Here is an 18,531-nt window from a genome sequence, read left to right on the forward strand (position 1 = left end):
AGAAATAAATCAAAAATCAAAAAACTCAAAAAAAAATAAAAAAAAAAAAAAAAAAAAAAAAAAAGATACCCTAAAAGCTAATACCCTACAGTTATTTGACAAGGGGTGATTGTGAACTGGGTTAAAACCTTGGGAAAATATCTTCATACTAACCTATAAAATGGCCTTCCAGGCCAAGACAAAAAGTAGTAAAAGACCTATTTATAAAAGAAATGTCTTACTATCTTTTCCTCTTTGAATAATGGAATTGTCAAGATTATACAACTAAAGTTAACTCATACAAGGTAAAATAATCCACATTTTACTAACACACTGTATTTCTCATTTAGTTGTAATCCTGTGTTAGAATGTTACTAACATTCTGGGTCACCTGGGTGGCTCAGACAGTTAAACATCCAATTTTGGATCAGGTCATGATCTCACGATTCGTGGGTTCACGCCCCGCGCCGGGCTCTGTGCTGACAGCTAGCTCAGAGCCTGGAGCTTGTTTCAGATTCTGTGTCTCCCTCTCTCTCTGACCCTCCCCTGCTCACGCTGTCTCTCTCTCTCTCTCTCTCTCTCAGAAATAAATAAAACATTTAAAAATTAAAAAAAAAAAGAATGTTACTAACATTTACAAAACTGCCCATGATTTTTGTCTTTTACAGTGATTCACTGATGATCATCTAATTTGTACTTATTAATTAGGAGATATTTCAATAGTTACACATGAATTCATTCTACTCCTTAAATTTAAAAACAGTCATATCTCTCCTAAATATGTTTGTAATTAAATTGTCTTTCACTACTCAAAATAATCTGATATGTAGTTTGTACAGAATAAAGAACCCACATCTCTTTTTAGTATCTTAAATATGCAAATCCATGGTTTAAATTTATACTGTTTGTTTTTATACAGACTCAAAAATGAACTACAATACTTAAATAATTCACAAGCCAAATACACTCCCTTCTTTTTTCTGTCTTTTTCATATCTTTTAAGTTTTTTAACATGTATTCATTTTTGAGAGAAAGAGAGTGCTCTTTTTCATGTTAAAAAAAGTTTTTACTTAATTGTACATTGACACAATCTGATTGAAAGTTTCCAGTAATGTCCGATAGTAATTCATGTAAGCATATTTAGCATTTACTTCACAAAATTTATAGTTTTTCGCTGCCTTTTTACTATTTGGGTGATTCTTAAATATACATAATTAATATTTAAAATAAATCAGAGATACAGTTAGTTGTATATAGAGTCAAGTAAAATGGTTGGACAAATATTTTTACTTACTTGATTACTTCTTTTTGATTCACATGATTCCTTCAAGGCAAGAATATTATTTATTGTTATAACCTCCCCAATAACCTAAGCTAGTCCTGTATACAGTGAATATTAGGACCTATTACAGTGAAAAATTTCTGGGTTTAACATTTTTACAATGTAGAATTTTTATTTTATTTTGCTATTTTTGTTTGTTTCCTAAACTATAGTTTCTTAAATCAGTTAAAAATCTGAAAGCCTTTGGGGCACCTGGGTGGCTTAGTCGGTTAAGCGTCTGACTTTCGCTTAGGTCATGATCTTGCGGTTCGTGGGTTCGAGCCCCGCGACAGGCTCTGTGCTGACTGCCAGCTCAGAGCCTGGAGCCAATTTCAGAGTATCTCCCTCTCTCTCTGACCCTCCCCTGCTCACGCTGTCTCTCTCTCTCTCCTAGAAATAAATAAAAACTATTTTTTAAAAAATCTGAAAGCCTTTCTGGGTCTACAATAATAAAAATGTCCCTCTCTAAATTTAAGGCTGCTTTTGAATAAGCAGCAGAAAAAAATGCTAGAAAGGATAAGAGATTGAGTCAAACACTAGATGGTAAAAATCAAGAATGACTGATGTTGAGAAGAAGAAAAATAAAAGCTAACAATATGAGAATAGAGGAAATAACACCTGTAACTGAATAGGCTAGAAGCTTAAAGAAACTAAAAATGAAGGCTCCTTGGAAAAGGAAAACCCTATTTGGAAGAAGGTAGACAACCATTGAATAAATAATGAATAGAAAGATATATAAATTCATTAAAGACATGTTCTCTCCCACCAGGTATCTCTAAGGCCTAAGGTTTAAGGTAAGCGAGAGGCTATTTGAATGGATGGGTTTGTCACATCTGTTTTAACACAGATGAAACAAGGAAGTAAGGAAGATCACACATTCTAATGATGCTGATGACTAATCATAGCGATGACATTCAAATACCTTTAACCCACCGCTAGGTACTCTACAATGGGCCAATTATTCATTGGTAATTTTAAAGGGTAGATATTATCACTCCCCTTTTATGGATGAAGAAACTGAGGCTCAAATTGTTTAACTGCCCACTTGGTAAGCAGCATTTCTGGGGCTCTTGAGTCCAAGCACTCAAACATTTGTCAGTGACAGGAGCATTTTGTTAAATAAAACAAGTAAACACAAACTGAAGTTTGAGGACAAACCTGGAGAGTTTTCCTGCATCGTGATAATGCTAACATAACTTATTATATAAATTGGTGAGAAGACACAGAAACTTGTATAAATCAAGAGTTTTATAGCCGTTATAAAGCTGTCACATTGTGTCTGTCTAATTCACTTGTAAGTTATTTACATTATTAGTTATCAGTGGCATATTTTATTAAAACAAATTCATTGGTTTGAAAAATCATTGGTGTACAACTGCTAAAGTCAAAGTGGTGATGGAGGGTTGTCATTTTAAACTTAGGAGGGAAAACAAGTCAGTTTTTCATAGTTCAAGGTAAGAAACCTGATACTTTCAGTGCAGTAATTAGCAAAGGAAGCAATGCTTTAAGCACCGGGTGTAGTTTGTACTTTGTTTGTATGTAAAACACAAATCATTTCAGTGTTTTCCTAAATAGAACTTTGCTTTATTATAGGTATGTAAGGCAATTGATTTTTAGCAAGTCAGGAACATAAAATTCATATAAATTCATAAAAGAGAAAAGATCATTGTCACAGGTACCATACAAAATGCTATTACTTTATCTCATCTATTCATTAATTAGCATAATGATAGTTAGGTGGATCTAATCTTAACTTGTTGCAACTGTTTGTGACCTAAATGTCAAATGTGCTCATTTCAAATTAGATGAACTGAACATTGTGTCTGAAAGACATAGTAGATTCAAAGACAGATAGCATAAAGTAGTATGTTCTCTCCAAAGGTTACTTCCTAAGCATGCACAGTTGGAATGGTTCATTTAGTAACTACTCTTTCAATAAGTATCTCATTGAGAACTTAATTATACTTGGCTAGTTCTAGGCAGGATGCTGTTAAGAAAAGAATAAGATGTGGCCCCTTCCCTCAAGGAACTTCCAGTCTAAAAACAACTGGAAAGAAATGCTTCTGAATTCATTAAAACGTATGAACTCATTGCAGTTACAGAATGTGGAAACAGACTCAGTACTAAGTGCTAAGAAACTTCAACAGAGTTCAATTTTCTCTACCTCCTCTGTCAGAGAAAGCAGAATCTCCAAACCATTTTGTTATTGAAACCTTGACAGGTTCCTTAAAACTTTCTGAATTAACAGAGAAATGAATGTGAGGGTAAGAACTGATATCATAAGTCCTAAGTGACACAAACATAATAGTGGACAATCATCAAAAAGACGAGATGTCTTCATACATGGTATCAAACACACTTTTCTATTAAGCTGCTAATGTTTATTCCTTAAACAAGGAATAAAGTTTGCATTCCACAATGAATGCATAGAGATAAAACACAGAGCTACAGATTCTTTAGTGACATTAATAAGGTATTTGGTACATTAAATCTAAACAAAGTTTGTAGAAGCAGGAATATTTATAGTAACCTCCTGTTATCTGCCTCAAATGTAATTAATTGACTATATAAAAATCCATTAGCATTCTCATTTTTTTTCTCCCCAAGCTAAATCAAAGCAGATAACATAATTTATTATCCAGGATTAAAAAATAATAATAAAGTTCATAAGGTTCTCTTGGCATTCATGCAAAATTTCTTCACATCTCCAAACTTAAAAAGTTAAAAGAATTACAGTGGCATGTAAGAAGTATAAATGATTTCTACAGTAAAAGAAATCAAGTTTATTTTGATTGTCAGTGATTGAAAGTAAATAGTAGATGATTTAGGCTTGTAATTTTAATCTTTAATGTTATCATCTTAAAAGAGTTTTATTGACTTCCTATAAAAACAGCTCAACCTGCAATTTACCCACATCCAGCAAGTCAACCCAAATACCAGAAACACGGCCCAAATGCTTAAGCCACAAACAGTAAATTAAAAGAGATACCGTTATTTGCTCCTCTATCATTAAACTGACAGAGATTTATTTAAACTAAATCTGTATTTTAAAATTATATACTAGAGAAACTAGCAGAAAACCAAGTCTAATAGATGATTTCTTACTTTTCTTACTAATCATTGCATTATCTTTATCAGATGAAGCATGCATAGTTTTTTTATGTGCATTTCTATTTTACCAAATTTATCATAAGCACTCACTACTCTCGTGGAACTGCCTTTTTATGTATTTCCAGCTTACATGGCATGCAATTCCCCACTAATTCTTTAGTTACCAATATTTCTTTCATTCCTCTCTTATCTTCTCCCTCTAGCCAGTCCTTGAAAGAGAAAGGTGTACCAGTTTCTATTCTTAGCTTTCCCATGTTCATTCTTTCTTGGCACAGAAAAGGAAAAGCAGCAACAGAAAGCATCTAATTGTAGAAAATTTTAATTTCCTATCACTTATATCCTCCCAACCAATACCTCCTTCCTCATTAGCACTAATAATTTATTTTTAGTCTAAACTACTATGAACTTAGCCCTGTTTAATAATTCAGTTCAAGGGCACCTGGGTGGCTCAGTCAGTTAAACATCGAACTTTGGTTTAGGTCTTGATCTCACAGTCTGTGGGTTTGAGCCCAGCATCGGGCTCTGTGCTGACAGCTCAGAGCCTGGAGCCTGCTTTAGATTCTGTGTCTCCCTCTCTCTCTGCCCCTCCCCTCCTTGCTCTCTGTCTCTCTGTCTCTCTCTCTCTCAAAAATAAACAATAAAAATTTAAAAGTATATAATTCAGTTAAAAAACCTATGTGTTTTTTTTTTTAAATGTTTTATTTATTTCTAGGAGAGAGAGAGAGAGACAGCGTGAGCAGGGGAGGGTCAGAGAGAGAGGGAGTCACAGACTGAAACAGGCTCCAGGCTCTGAGCTGGCAGTCAGCACAGAGCCTGACGCGGGGCTCGAACCCACGAAGCGCGAGATCATGACCCAAGCGAAAGTCGGACGCTTAACCGACTAAGCCACCCAGGCGCCCCTTTTTTTTTAATGTTAAAAAATCTATGTGTTTTTAAGACCAAAGACACACACACACAGAGATTTCTGATCTATGAACCAAACTAATTTAGCAGAGATAATGTTTACCTTTGTTTTCCTAGTGTCCAGCACAGGCTTTAGTGCATATTACAAAACTCAGTAATTGTTGAATAGTTGAATAAATGGTGAAAATATATTTTCCACTACTCTTTTTTCTCATTTCAGGAAAAATGTACTGTTGTGAAAGTTTACATTATATATAAGAACAGTGTAATTCAATGGTTAGAATTCTGGTCCTGTACAAAGATAACTTTGGTTTTAATTATAGTGCTGAAATTGATGGATGAGTTTTTGACAATAAAATGTTTTTTATCAGTATATTTTTCCTATTTTCCAATGGATATTGTCCTATTTTCAGTGTTTACTTAACCAAATTTTAACTGTCCCAATTATCCACTTAGATTAGAATAAATAGTTCAGAATATTTCATCACTATAGTCAGAAAATGGTCTGGTTATGAAATTTAGATTGTCTATAAAGCCCCCCTGTGGAACAAACTCAAAACACAAACTCTAATGGGAGGAATTTCTACTTATTTTGAGATTTTGAGATAATGATTCAAATTATAAACTTTGTCTTTTAGAATGTGTAAGCTATGTAAGGTGGTTAGCCTCTTCTCCTTACTCCAAAAGTTTCTAATCCCAGCAGTGATGATTCAAATCTCTCAATGCAAAGACTCTCATTATTAATGAACAAATTCCATTATTAATTTTGAAATACTCAAAATTAATCTCTCCTTCCTCTACATTGCCAAAGCTCCTTGTACTTCTGGTAGAAGATTGATTGGTCTGTCTTGCATTAAAATTATTCATTTATGTATTTGTCTTTCATAGTAGATGGTGAGTTCCTGCAAGGTAGATACAATTCATCTATGTTTCCCCTGTGTCTAGCACATTATTACTTTGTACTAATAGATGGTCAAAAACACTTATTGAATTATATTTGGCATACTTTTTTTTGTATATTGAAGATGTGTGGTGATCTATATATCCAGATTTTATTAGATATCTCTCAGGCTAAGCTTATACTTCTCGAAATATGACATTTTTGGCTAGTAACTCTTCTAAACAATCTAGAAACAGAAAGATGTGGGAAATAAACTAAAATAGATACACCACACATTAACAGATTCTTGGTTACTTTATGCAAACGCACTGTGGTCCTCCTCCTCCTTCAATTTACAGTGCTCTGAACTCCAGTAGAATCTGTGTGCTCGTAGGGTTTCTTGGTCGCTGTTACCACTGGACTAAATCACAGGGATGCAGTGTGGACTGAGGTTGAGACGGCAACCTTTGGAATGAGACTGCCTGGTTTCAGATCTCAAATTCAACACTTATTAAAGAAACTAAGGCAAGATATTTAACCTATGAAAGCTTTGTCCTCATTTTTTTTAATGGAGATAATATGTACCTATAGGCTATTTGGGAGGATAAATAAAGATAGCTCACGGACACGACTTAGCATATAAGCACACTGTCTAGCATCTGGTAAATAATAAATGAATGTTTAAAAAAAGTTTTTGAGCTCTGATACAGTGCTTCCAATGAATTTGGTATTCATTAAATATTCCTTTAAATAAAGTGAATGAGTCTTGTCTTCTTCTGTGTTAGGCAACTGAAAGTCTATTGTTGCTAATCACTGTGTTATAAAATTATCCTGTTTAAAATTTAGCTGTACGTGTATTCCAAGTAGTGGGGATGTCAAGGTATTGTCTCATCCTTTTTTTTTAAGAGTGACACAATATTTTTTCGAAAAACAAAACAAAATCAAACAAAAGTAATCTCATGAAATATATGAAGTTTTTTAGCTATCTTTTCATCGGTTTCTTTTCTGGGGATTACCATTCCTCTGTGTGCCTGAATTGAGGTACTGCTGCTAAAATGTTGATTTGTGAGAGTCACAGCAAGCTATTCAGATCAATCTACAAGCTTTCTAAAATCCACCAAAAAAAGTTAAAAATTAAAAAAAAAAAAAGGAAACTATAACAATCACAAGAAACACCAGCAACATCACTGACAACAACAGCAAAATTACAAGATTTGAACCAGATACAGAACTAATTGGTTGAGTACTGGATCTTTAAGATGTAGTACAGTAATGCCCAAACTATATAGTTAAATAAACATTTGTTAAATATGTAAATCAAAACAAAGTAGAATACCTTGACACATTCTTTAATAACCTGAATACGGAAGAATTTTGTGATTAAAAAAGACTGGAAGTGAAAACTCACCTGTAAACATTAGCAAATGTCAAGATATAACCCTAAGACCACATTCTACCTTTAAATTACATCACTAAAAATTCATCCCCCCTGTAAATTACAATCACATCCCCCTTCATGGGCCATCTCTAATTCTATTAAAATTATTGTTCTTGATTTCTTTTCAAGATCTTTGTCTTAAAATAACTTGTTATTGATGCATATGTACCTCATTCCAAAACTAGTATTTTCAAATGCCAAGAGAGAAAGTCTGTGATACATAGCTTCACTATATGGAAAAGGTGCTGTTGATATCCTTCAACATAATAAACTACAAGATTCAAAGATATAAAACTTTGACATAAATGCTATCTCTAGGAGTAATCTTGACATGGAATGCAATTTAATAGCATAGTAGTTACTTTAAAAAGTAGTTCAGTAAATCAAGATGAAGTTAAAACAGCAATTTTGAATTCGCTGTGAGTTTTCTGAATACAACTTAATGTGACTTTTTATATGTGCTACTAGTTTGTCCTCAAGACAGCATGCATGTAACATAAGTTAATTATTTCTATGCTTTATTTCTATTAATACTTTTATATGACTCTATTTACCTCACTGATACTCATTTTTCTATTCCTATAACTGTCAATATTATTATAAAAATATGAAAATTATTTTAAATCCAAACATCTAATGATTAGGTTTCTTGCTCAATGTTATATTTTGTGAGATAGTTCTGCATAAATTGATGCACATTGATTTCTCTGAGAAGGAGACACATCTATTCCTGTGCTGGTGTGGACATCAGAGGCTAGTTCAGTAGAGATGAAATTAGAAAGAATGAACAATTAATTAATTCCTCCTGAGCTAGGCCTTTATTATTTTATTTAAAATAATTCTCACAAATATCATATATCGCAAAGAATACTACAGTGACAAAATATGATTCAAAGTGGATTATAAAGGCTCTTGAGACATCTGTCCTCATGTATATAAGCAAGTAGTATCTACTATGTTGTTTCAATTTTAAAACTTTAAAAACAGTACTTGGTAACAGTATTTCTGATAGTGCTTGCCAAGGATCTAAATAACATGGAAAAGTATGAGGCTAGAGCATAGCCTTTGCTCTCATTAATGTTTCTTTTTCCTGTAGACCTACTTTATAGCCAAAAGCAAAGTGTTATGTTCCTTTCACATTGTTAGAAAGGTTAGTTTATGTATAAAGTATGTTCATTTCTTCTGCATGCTTGAGATTTAGAATGGCTACAAAGAGAATACCAAATCCAATTAATGTGCAGAATATAACAGCAAACGAAGGTATTAAAACACTAGATTCCAAGGACTAAGTAAGTATTAAAATTCTCCTATGTATTTATACATATTTTAATAATAATGTCAGTGTATTCTTAAACACTAAACTCTGCCTAATGCTAAATGAACAAATTTTTGGATTAAATGAAAGTTTCATCTGGTATATCGTATTTTATATGAAAAAAGGTTATCATTTAATTTTACTTCTGTGCAAACAGAATTTTAATAAAAATCAATTTGATGGCAGAGTTCAGGTTCTTCGCTATTATGTGAAGACTTGAATATGTAATACATCCTAAGCAGTGATACACATATTCTCCTGGGCAGTCTAAAGGGCCAAATCATGAATCATGGTGATTTTTTTTTAATTATCCCTCTGTACATCCTGGATTTTTGAATAAAATAAGTTTTATTAAAGCACTAATGCATTATAAGTAAACTTGTATTTGGTGCACAGATACCACTTGAGAATATATTTTATAACAATGAAGTACTTACCACTAGGAGATAGAAAAGCAAACAGTCAATGTAATATCTTATTCTGTTAGAATTAGATTACCTGATTGCCAGTGATGTTTCTTCCCTCTATATAAAAGAGACAATTTTTTTTTCTTTCAGTTGATCCAGAGTTATACTTCCCTGGTCACTGCATAGCAGAGACTACTTAAACATAGCATATGTAACACCTCCAGTGGGGTACAACCCAGCACCGCATAGTCAAACATGTGAATATCTCTATAACAAACTGTGGATCAACACAAGTGAGATAAATTTGGTCTATAAATGAACTCCGTTCAGGCTGAGGCATGTTTTACTGCCAAGTGAGTTCAGGCTGCGTTCATTTCTTCCTATGACTCAATGACGATAAACTCACAGGTGACTAATACAACTCTAAGGGAAACAGAGAACACTCTTACCTTGGCACATAAAACCCCTCTCTTCATAGCCAGCATTGCACGAGCACTTGCCAATGGGTACAAGCCATTCGCCTTCTGTACTGCAGTACATCCTGGGAGGATCTTCCTCCTTAGAATTGTTGACACAAGAACCTCTAACCTCCACCAGGGATTGGGAATCCATAGGCACTGTGTCTGGAAACATGGCCAGATTCTTCACCGTGAATGGGCACTTTTTGAAGTACACTCTCACAGACACCAAGGCGACACAGGCACCAACATCTTGAAATGCCAAATAAAATCCCTTTTTGTTGACAGGACCTACTTCTCTAATCTCAGTGTTGAGTTTAAGAATACGGTCCCCAAGATCCATTTGGGTGAAACTTTCATCAGCTGCAATGGTGTCAATCTTTGTAAATTGGTGTTCTCGAAATTTGACGCCATGATCGTCATCAGACTCCATGTAGTACAAGTTGAAAGTTTCTTTGCAAGTTCCCAAAACCAATGGGATGCTATTGCAATCCCGTAGAGTGAACTTGAGCTCCACATAGATCTTCTGAGCTGAGTTCCTGGGGACCCAGTTTGTCCTCAGCCAATTATTTTGACTGTGATCCATGACATTGCACACCTGGTAAGTCCTGATGGGTGTGTAATGTTCATCCACGCCACTGATCTCTTCCCACTGACGAATTGAAGGAGAAAAAAATGAGAGGCAGAATTAATGAAATAAGCATAATGAATAATAATGCATACAAGATGAGGGTGTTAATGGCATCTTAGGAAATACAAAATATTTAAAGAGAAACTTCAGTGTAACTCAATAAAGATTATGTTATGGAACAACTCCATAATTTTCTTATTTGTAGGTTTATTATTTGCAACTTTCTATAAATTCATCAACACTAAGTAATTTCAAATTTTGAGTAATACATTTGGATTGTATTGTGGTTTGTCAGATATTCAGGAAAAAACTGCCTAGCAATTGATTAAAACCACGTAAATATTCCAGTATCAAAACCTCAAATCAGTTATCTCAAATAACACTATGAAATGGTCTTGTTGTACATATATTTTTATTGTGTTTTATTTGTTAGTGTGTTATTTGAAATGAGAATGAAAACCTCTGTCTATAATACAATTGTATGCATCTTTTCCCAATTTGGTCCAGAATTGAGTAAAACCAGTATCTATACATAACAAGGTGAGTCTGACTGATGTCATTACCACTTGTCTCCAGGCATGACATTTCTTTTACATAACCATTTCAAGGAATAGATGTTGATAAACCATGAATGAAAATCTGAAGTAAAAATACAAATATGCCTCTCTCCCACCAACAAAATAAAAAACTAATAGTTGTACACAGAAAGCAGAAGACATAACTGTAGCCCACATTTCACTTCTTAGTATCCTTTACTCCCACTGAATTTTACACAAGCAAGATATAGGTAACTATTTGGGCTTTCGTTGTTATTGCAGTTAAGGTTATCCTAACATAACATGTTTTCACTATAAAAACACTTAAAAAGTTTCAAGGCTTTGTAGAAAAATGAAGCACGGCTTCCTGTGATCCTTAGAACAGATCTGGGGAAGCTTTTAAGCTAGCATCACATTGTGGTACTTATGATTCTGCAACTATTATACCATCTGTTTCTAACTATTACACTTATGTCTACACTTTCTTTTTTGCCATGCCCAATTTTGCCTAGTGCTACAGGAAAATACATCTTTTGCCATGTCATACTTGAATCAAAAGCCTTCTATGGCTGCCCATTATCTATACAAATAACTTCACACTCTTAGTTTGGTATTGGCATTCTTCCAAAACCTAATCCCAAAATACCTTTATATTTTTCTAAAAGTTTTAATTGAGACAAGCGAATTACATGTCTCACTTTCGCACATACCATGTTCTTGTCAGTGTGTGAACTTTTTTTACTGTTGTCAAAAGATACGTTAACTTTTCTTTGGTTAATGGTATAACCCCGTGACTGTGCTCTTTTCTCCTTGATGCCTTCCATAACTCTGTCATTCTTAAGAAACATTCTGTACTATGTAATCTTTATTAAATGCCTTATGTATTTATAAATTTAATTCATGAGGCATGCTAAGATTAGTTTTGGTTTCCTATGCATTTGCTACGTGTTGTACCTCTTCAGAACCTCCAAAATATGCAGCACACAGCTTCATCTTCTGAAAGATGTATAAAAATTATTATTTTCTTATGATACATGTAGGAATCACTCAAGGAAGTGCAATATAAAATTCCGATTAGAGAATATATTTTAATTTTATGAATAAATAAATAAAATAAAATTCTCATGAAACTCATTATACATGTGTTCCATTTTTTTCTCCATATAGAAGTTAATTTTTCTTTTATCACAAATGACAAGTTTCCAGTACTTAACTAAATTGACGTCATTTAAAATGTATGAACACTTTTCTATTTATATATATTAAAAACACATAAGAGTTCCAATCCACAAATTCCAGTCACAAAATTAGATACAATATTAATTTATTGAATTGATGGTAACCACAAGCAATAAATACAACATTTATTTGGTCTTTGAAACACATTAAGATAAATAAATAAATTATTTACATTAGAGCGTTTGAATTATCAAATCCAAAACGTGGACCTCACTAATGTAATAAACAGTTTAAAAATTTCTTACTCTCCCCTGCCCTTCTACCAACCTAGAAACAAAATAAAAGCAAATAGTGAAAAAGCACTACTTATGTAAATAACTTTGATTATCCAGGGTCTGGAATGCAAGAGAAGCCTCATTTTCCAGAAGCAAAATGAGCTTGACTTCACCCATCAAAGGAACAAATTTAGATTGTTTTTAGAAAACCCTAGAGCTAATACACAAGATATATTTATATATTAATATAAGAAAAGGAAATGCTCCCACTGTACTTTTAGTAATCATTAATATATCATTTTCAAACACAAATGCACTCTATGAATGTATTATACAGGAAATGTTTAAGAAAAAAAAGTACTTAAAGAGTCTCAGTTCTGAGCATTTTACGCTGAGGTGCCTATAACAGTAAAGTCAAAGTCAAAGCAAAACTCCTATGTATATTTAATATCAGAAAAAGTTAAAAAAGTGAACAGAGTTGGAACGTCAAAAAACTCTGATGTTAAAAAATCAGTGTTAAGTGTAATCCTGTTTATTATTGTTACCAAGGTTCTACAATGACATTGTAAAGAACTATGACATTGTACAGAACTAGCAAAAACTCCAGAGAATAAATGTTTTACATGGACACTTTAGAGAAAATTAGATCATGGATATCATTATTTAAAAATAGATCAATTGACTTAAAATTTTAAGGGGTTGTTGTTGTTGTTATCAGAATAGATAGGAGCTTGTACTTCAAACGATGAATCAGTTGTGAATCAGTCGTGCTATGGACAGTATTTTACTGAACATCAAACAGAGGTTAAGGCTAGAAATTTTCATAATGTGAAGGAAAATCTGATTTTAATTACAGAGATATCACTATAGTTTAACATTTTTCCTCTCAATACTAATTTGGCAGGCTATCACAAGTCCTTGAATGCTGAGGTATAAATTGCAAGAAGATAATACAAACAGCACCAGCATGCTTTGCACATAAAAGGTTGCAAAGAGCAATTATCACTTCATTAATTTGTAATCAAAACCAAATTGCCTGGAAGTGATGGTGGCCTGCCCTCTCAGTCCACTGGCAAAAAGAGCAAGTCCCAAACCCTGGCAATTTCTGAGAACTAAAGACAGTAGAAATAAAATCCCTAAATGAGCATTTTTCTCAACAGCAGCGGCAGCAACAGAAATCACTAATTAAAGCTGTGGTTGTAATGTTTGCAATTCATAAATTTAAAGAATGCTCATGTTTAACCTTTCTTCCTACTCCAAGAACTAAAGTATAACGTTCACAATTTATTAGAAATACTACATTGCCATAGTAATTGTTCCAAGGAAAACTTGGGGAAAGAAAATGGGTGCCATATAGAATTGTGGACACACAGAATCGTGTGGTACAAAAAAAATCTTTCCCTTCTTTATCCTGATTAAACAAACAAACAAGCAAACACTGCAAAGGGTTTTCAGCAGAGGGGGATACAGAACTAGAAAGAACTCATTTTGTTTCTAACAGTCACATTCTCCAAAATCAACAATTTTGATATTTAGCCTCATTCCCAGGCTGCTACTCTGAGCTTTTATTATTAGACCACAAAGGCCAGTGCTGAGTTTCTGGTTGTTTTATTTTTATTTTTTGAAATTATTTCAACCTTCAGAAAATCATGTATCCAGACATTATCTCCCTAAAAAGGTCATTTTGAAACCTATTCCCAGGAATATAAACACGGTGAACCTCCCCATTATCAAAACATAGAGTAGGATACAAAGGAAATAATTTATACTTTTCTAGATATAACCGTTCCTTGTCACTGAGTGAAACATGTATTTTGGGAGGAAAACCTATATTTTTAATAATTAATCAGTATTTAACCTAATAACTATCATTCTGATGTCTCAATTATAGTAATTAAGGATTTTTACTCATTGATATTAATTACTCTTTTGGATACGTTTTTAGTTACTTGCTAATACGAAGTAAGGAGGAAAATGTTTAGATTTTCTTTACGAGAGGAGAACTTGCAATATGTTGAATGCATAGACTGACAAAATTTGGGAAATATTTAAAAAGTAAGAAAAAGAACTTTTCATGATTTACCTTATAAGATTTAAAACCAGTTTCTTAGAAATTTCCAGATGACAATAAAAAAATGATCACCGATATTCTTAGTTTACAATATTACATTTGCATTTCAATGGTTAATGAGAAACACATAATTCTGCACTTTACAAAATGCTAATGATGATTAATCTTGCACTCAAATATTGCATTAGAATTAAGTTGATTCATGCTATTCTTTCCCCACTCATATTTCTTGCTCCCATGTTTATTCTCTTCTGTAAACATGAATAGCCATTTCGAAATTCAGTATTCATCCTAGAAATATTTGAACATTTACCATGCATCAGCATTTTACGCATGGAAATGCATAATCACTTCCAGTAAGAATGTCACTGTCAAGTGCCAGGCACAGCTATATCTATAGAAATCATATTTCCGTTTATTAATAAATAGTTTTTTAGCTTATTCTGGTCTGACAAGCACACACACACAGATAACTATTTCTAATAGCATTCTATAACAAGGTAGAGTAAGATAAAAGAGTTGAAACAAATGAGGAATAGAATTGTTTGGTTTTTTAATTTCTCTCGCTGTTGATGTTGATTTTTGGTCAAACCAGAGAATTAACTTTATAATCAGGGATTGAAGAGAGACATAGGGGACTCGATGTTGAAAAGCCAACATCAGATAACAAGGTGTGGGTTAGAGTCTAAGAATAGAAATGCCGCAAAAGACCAGGCCTGGGATGGTATGACTGGTAATCTTAATGCTAATGACTACTATCCACTCCACAACCCACTTTTTTTGGGTGAACCTTGTTTGTTTCTTTATTTGAATTAGCCGAATGTTTAAAAAAGATAGAAAATTTTAATACGGACTGGATATTTAATATTAGGGAATTATTGCCAATTTTATTAGGTGTGATAATAACATTGTGGTTACATTTTTTTAAAAGTCTTTAACTTTTTTTTCTTTTTTTCCCCTTAGTTTATTGTCAAGTTGGTTTCCATACAACACCCAGTGCTCATCCCCACAAGTGCCCTCCTCTATGCCCATCACCCACCTTCCCCTCCCCACCACCCCCATCAGCCCTCAGTTTGTTCCCAGCATTCAAGAGTCTCTCCTGGTTTGCCTCCCTCCCTCTCCCCAACTATTTTTCCCATTCTCCTCCCCCATGGTCCTCCATTAAGCTCCTCCTAATCGACCTATACATGCAAACATATGGTATCTGTCCTCGGCCTGACTTATTTCGCTCAGCATAACACTCTCAAGTTCCATCCATGTTGCTACACATGGCCAGATTTCATTCTTTCTCATTGTCATGTAGTATTCCATTGGATAGATAAACCACATCTTCTTGATCCATTTGTCAGTTGATGGACACTTAGGCTGTTTCTATGATTTGTCTATTGTTGAGAGTGCTGCTATGAAATTGGGGTACATGTGCCCCTATGCATCAGCACTCCTGTATCCCTTGGGTAAATTTCTAGCAGTGCTATTGCTGGGTCATAGGGGAGTTCTATTGTTCGTTTTTTGAGGAACCTCCACACTGTTTTCCAGAGGGGCTGCACCAGTTTACATTCCCACCAACTCCACTACCCACTTTTAGCCCCTATAATTGTTCCACAAATATTTGATAATTGTCAAATTAGAATTGCCTTATTTAAGGGGGAACAACATCCCAGTTTGGGTAAAGTACAGCAAAAAGAGCTAAGAAACCAGGGAAGGAGTGAAAGGCCAGAGAATTTTAATAAGGAAAGCCAACAAGAGATTTCGGAGAATGAGACAGAGTTAGGACCAGGATGATGTGAGAGCCCTGCTTAGAACTCAGGAATGCTGGACGTGCCATGGTACTTTCTGTACCTACAGTAAGGTGCAGGCTGTTAGAGACGGTGCCTTCAGGGTGTGGGGATCCTTGAGTCTCCTATCCGTACTTACCTTGGACTGTCTGTCTTTACTTTAGCCAGTACCTCACACACAAATGGTTCCATCTTCATGCTCAGTCCTTCTCAGTTCCTTAAACCTCTAGCCTGAGACAAGAACTAGAATGGTCACAGATTCACCATTTTGATTTCAGTAATTTTCCTCCCTGCTGGGATTCAGTGGTACACTATGCTAAGACCTGAGGGCTGTTGCCACATCTTTGCACCCGTGGACAAGTGTGCCGCATTTCTGACCACACAGTCTGTCTAAGTCCCTACATCAATGGTTCTTATTTCTGGCTAAACATTGGCCAGGGACCCTTTTAAAAAATGCAGCTTCATGGGTTTCTGTCCAAACTGTTTTTAAATTGTCTAGGTGATTCTAATGTATCCCTAAGGTTGAGAACCAATGTTATACATCCTTTGCCAACAGGATTATTAACTTTTGATGTCTACTTGACTTGGCTGCATACTCCAATACCAGCTTCCAAGATTTATGAATCTTCTCAGAAGCTCTATCTAAAGTTTCTAGATAGCACTGCACCGTCTCTGTAGAATGGTCTTTTGCTCGGCCCCCATCCCATCTGTTTTAGGATTTTAGGTTTGCCAAGTCCCAGACATGCCTTAAAGAAGCTCACCTGAATCACCTCATCTTCTACCTCCCACAAAGACTGGTAAGATTTTATTATAACGAGCAAAGTAAATCTAATCATGGTGTTCTATTTCACATCTGGTGGTAAATGCAAAGACTGCATTACAAAAGGATGTAAACACTGTGTGGGGGAGGAATATCTTTAAGCACACATTTCTCCTGGTATGAATGCAAGACAATTACTCTTTTATAGTTTTAGACATATTACTCTTTTTATAGTTTGCTATAGTTTGGTAGTTTCCTACTGTGATTTTCTGTGGTGATCTGTGATTTCTTAAGATGCCTCTCTAATAGTTGTTTTATTAAATTCTAGATGCATTTGTTAAATATTTCTAAGTAAAGCTTAGGTCAGAAACCATGGATAATAAAAAAGATAAGTAACATGTGATTTTTGATCTCCAGAAATTGACGCCAGAGAGAGAGGCATACGTGTCACATATGGCAGATGACAGTACACTTGCTCTTCGAGGTACTGAAAGGAGCTGTGGGGAAAGAAAAAAATTTCCACTGGAGGAAGAGCTGTGGGAAAACATTAAGGAAGAAGAAACAGATGAATAATAAAGACAGAGCTTCTACAGGTGGGAATATAGAGGCATACTCATACTAAGTGTGAGCATACATGAAAACATGTGGGGACAGAACCCGTTTAAGGAATTGGAATCCAGTTTGGCTAGAACACAGGGCACTGAGCAGTGGGTGTGTGGGCAGTTACTTAAGAACAGAAAGACCTGGGGTGCCTGTGTGGCTCAGTCAGTTAAGTGCCTGACTTCGGCCCGGCTGTGACCTCACAGCTAGTGAGTTCAACTCCCACAATGGGACAATGGGCTCTCTGCTGTCAGGGCTGAGCCTGCTTTGGATCCTCTGTCCCCCTCTCTCTCCACCCATCCCCCACTCAAGGTCCTTGCTCTCTCTTTCTCTCCTTCACTCTCTCTCTCAATCTCTCTCGATCCCCCTCTCTCCCTCCCTCCCTCCCTCATAAAGAAACATTAAAAAATAAAGAGGGGTGCCTGGGTGGTTCAGTTGGTTAAGTGTCTGACTTCGGCTCAAGTCATGATCTCATGGTCCATGTGTTTGAGCCCCAAGTCTGGCTCTGTGCTGACAGCTGGGAGCCTGGAACCTGCTTCGGATTCTGTGTTTTCCTCTCTCTCTGCCCTTCCCTGGCTCACACTCTGTCTCTCAAAAATGAATAAATGTTAAGAAAAAAATTTTTAAAAAAACAAGGGAAAAGAAAGACCTGGCCCAATTTGGAAATATTGAATGGCATGTCCAGACTTCATTTGCTACAGTGAGAAACCACTGAAAAAAGGCACATGGTTAGCTCTGGACTGGGAGTCAATTCTCCAAAGAAAAGAAAAGGGCTTTAGAAAAACCGCTGCAAAGATCCAGAAGAGATGTAAAAGATAGCCTCTGTTGAATACATTTACACTGAATATTTCCCAAAAGATTATAAAAGGATGTTAAGTTTTTCTTATGAATG

At 34.8% G+C, this 18,531-nt stretch overlaps 1 protein-coding gene across 5 annotated transcripts in view; it reads right to left on the minus strand.

The window, feature by feature from the left end:
* EPHA3 (EPH receptor A3) overlaps window positions 1–18,531 on the minus strand; it is a 351,638-nt gene that overhangs the window by 241,973 nt on the left and 91,134 nt on the right. For all 5 annotated transcript variants that reach the window (XM_077774854.1, XM_077774853.1, XM_077774856.1 and 2 more), the window contains exon 3: window positions 9,804–10,464. In XM_077774854.1, coding sequence (XP_077630980.1) covers window positions 9,804–10,464 — 661 coding nt within the window. The remainder of the gene's footprint in view (window positions 1–9,803; window positions 10,465–18,531) is intronic.

The sequence above is a fragment of the Crocuta crocuta genome, unplaced genomic scaffold (assembly GCF_008692635.1).
Source record: "Crocuta crocuta isolate KB4526 unplaced genomic scaffold, BGI_CrCroc_1.0 scaffold6, whole genome shotgun sequence".
In the NCBI taxonomy this organism is placed as follows: domain Eukaryota; kingdom Metazoa; phylum Chordata; class Mammalia; order Carnivora; family Hyaenidae; genus Crocuta; species Crocuta crocuta.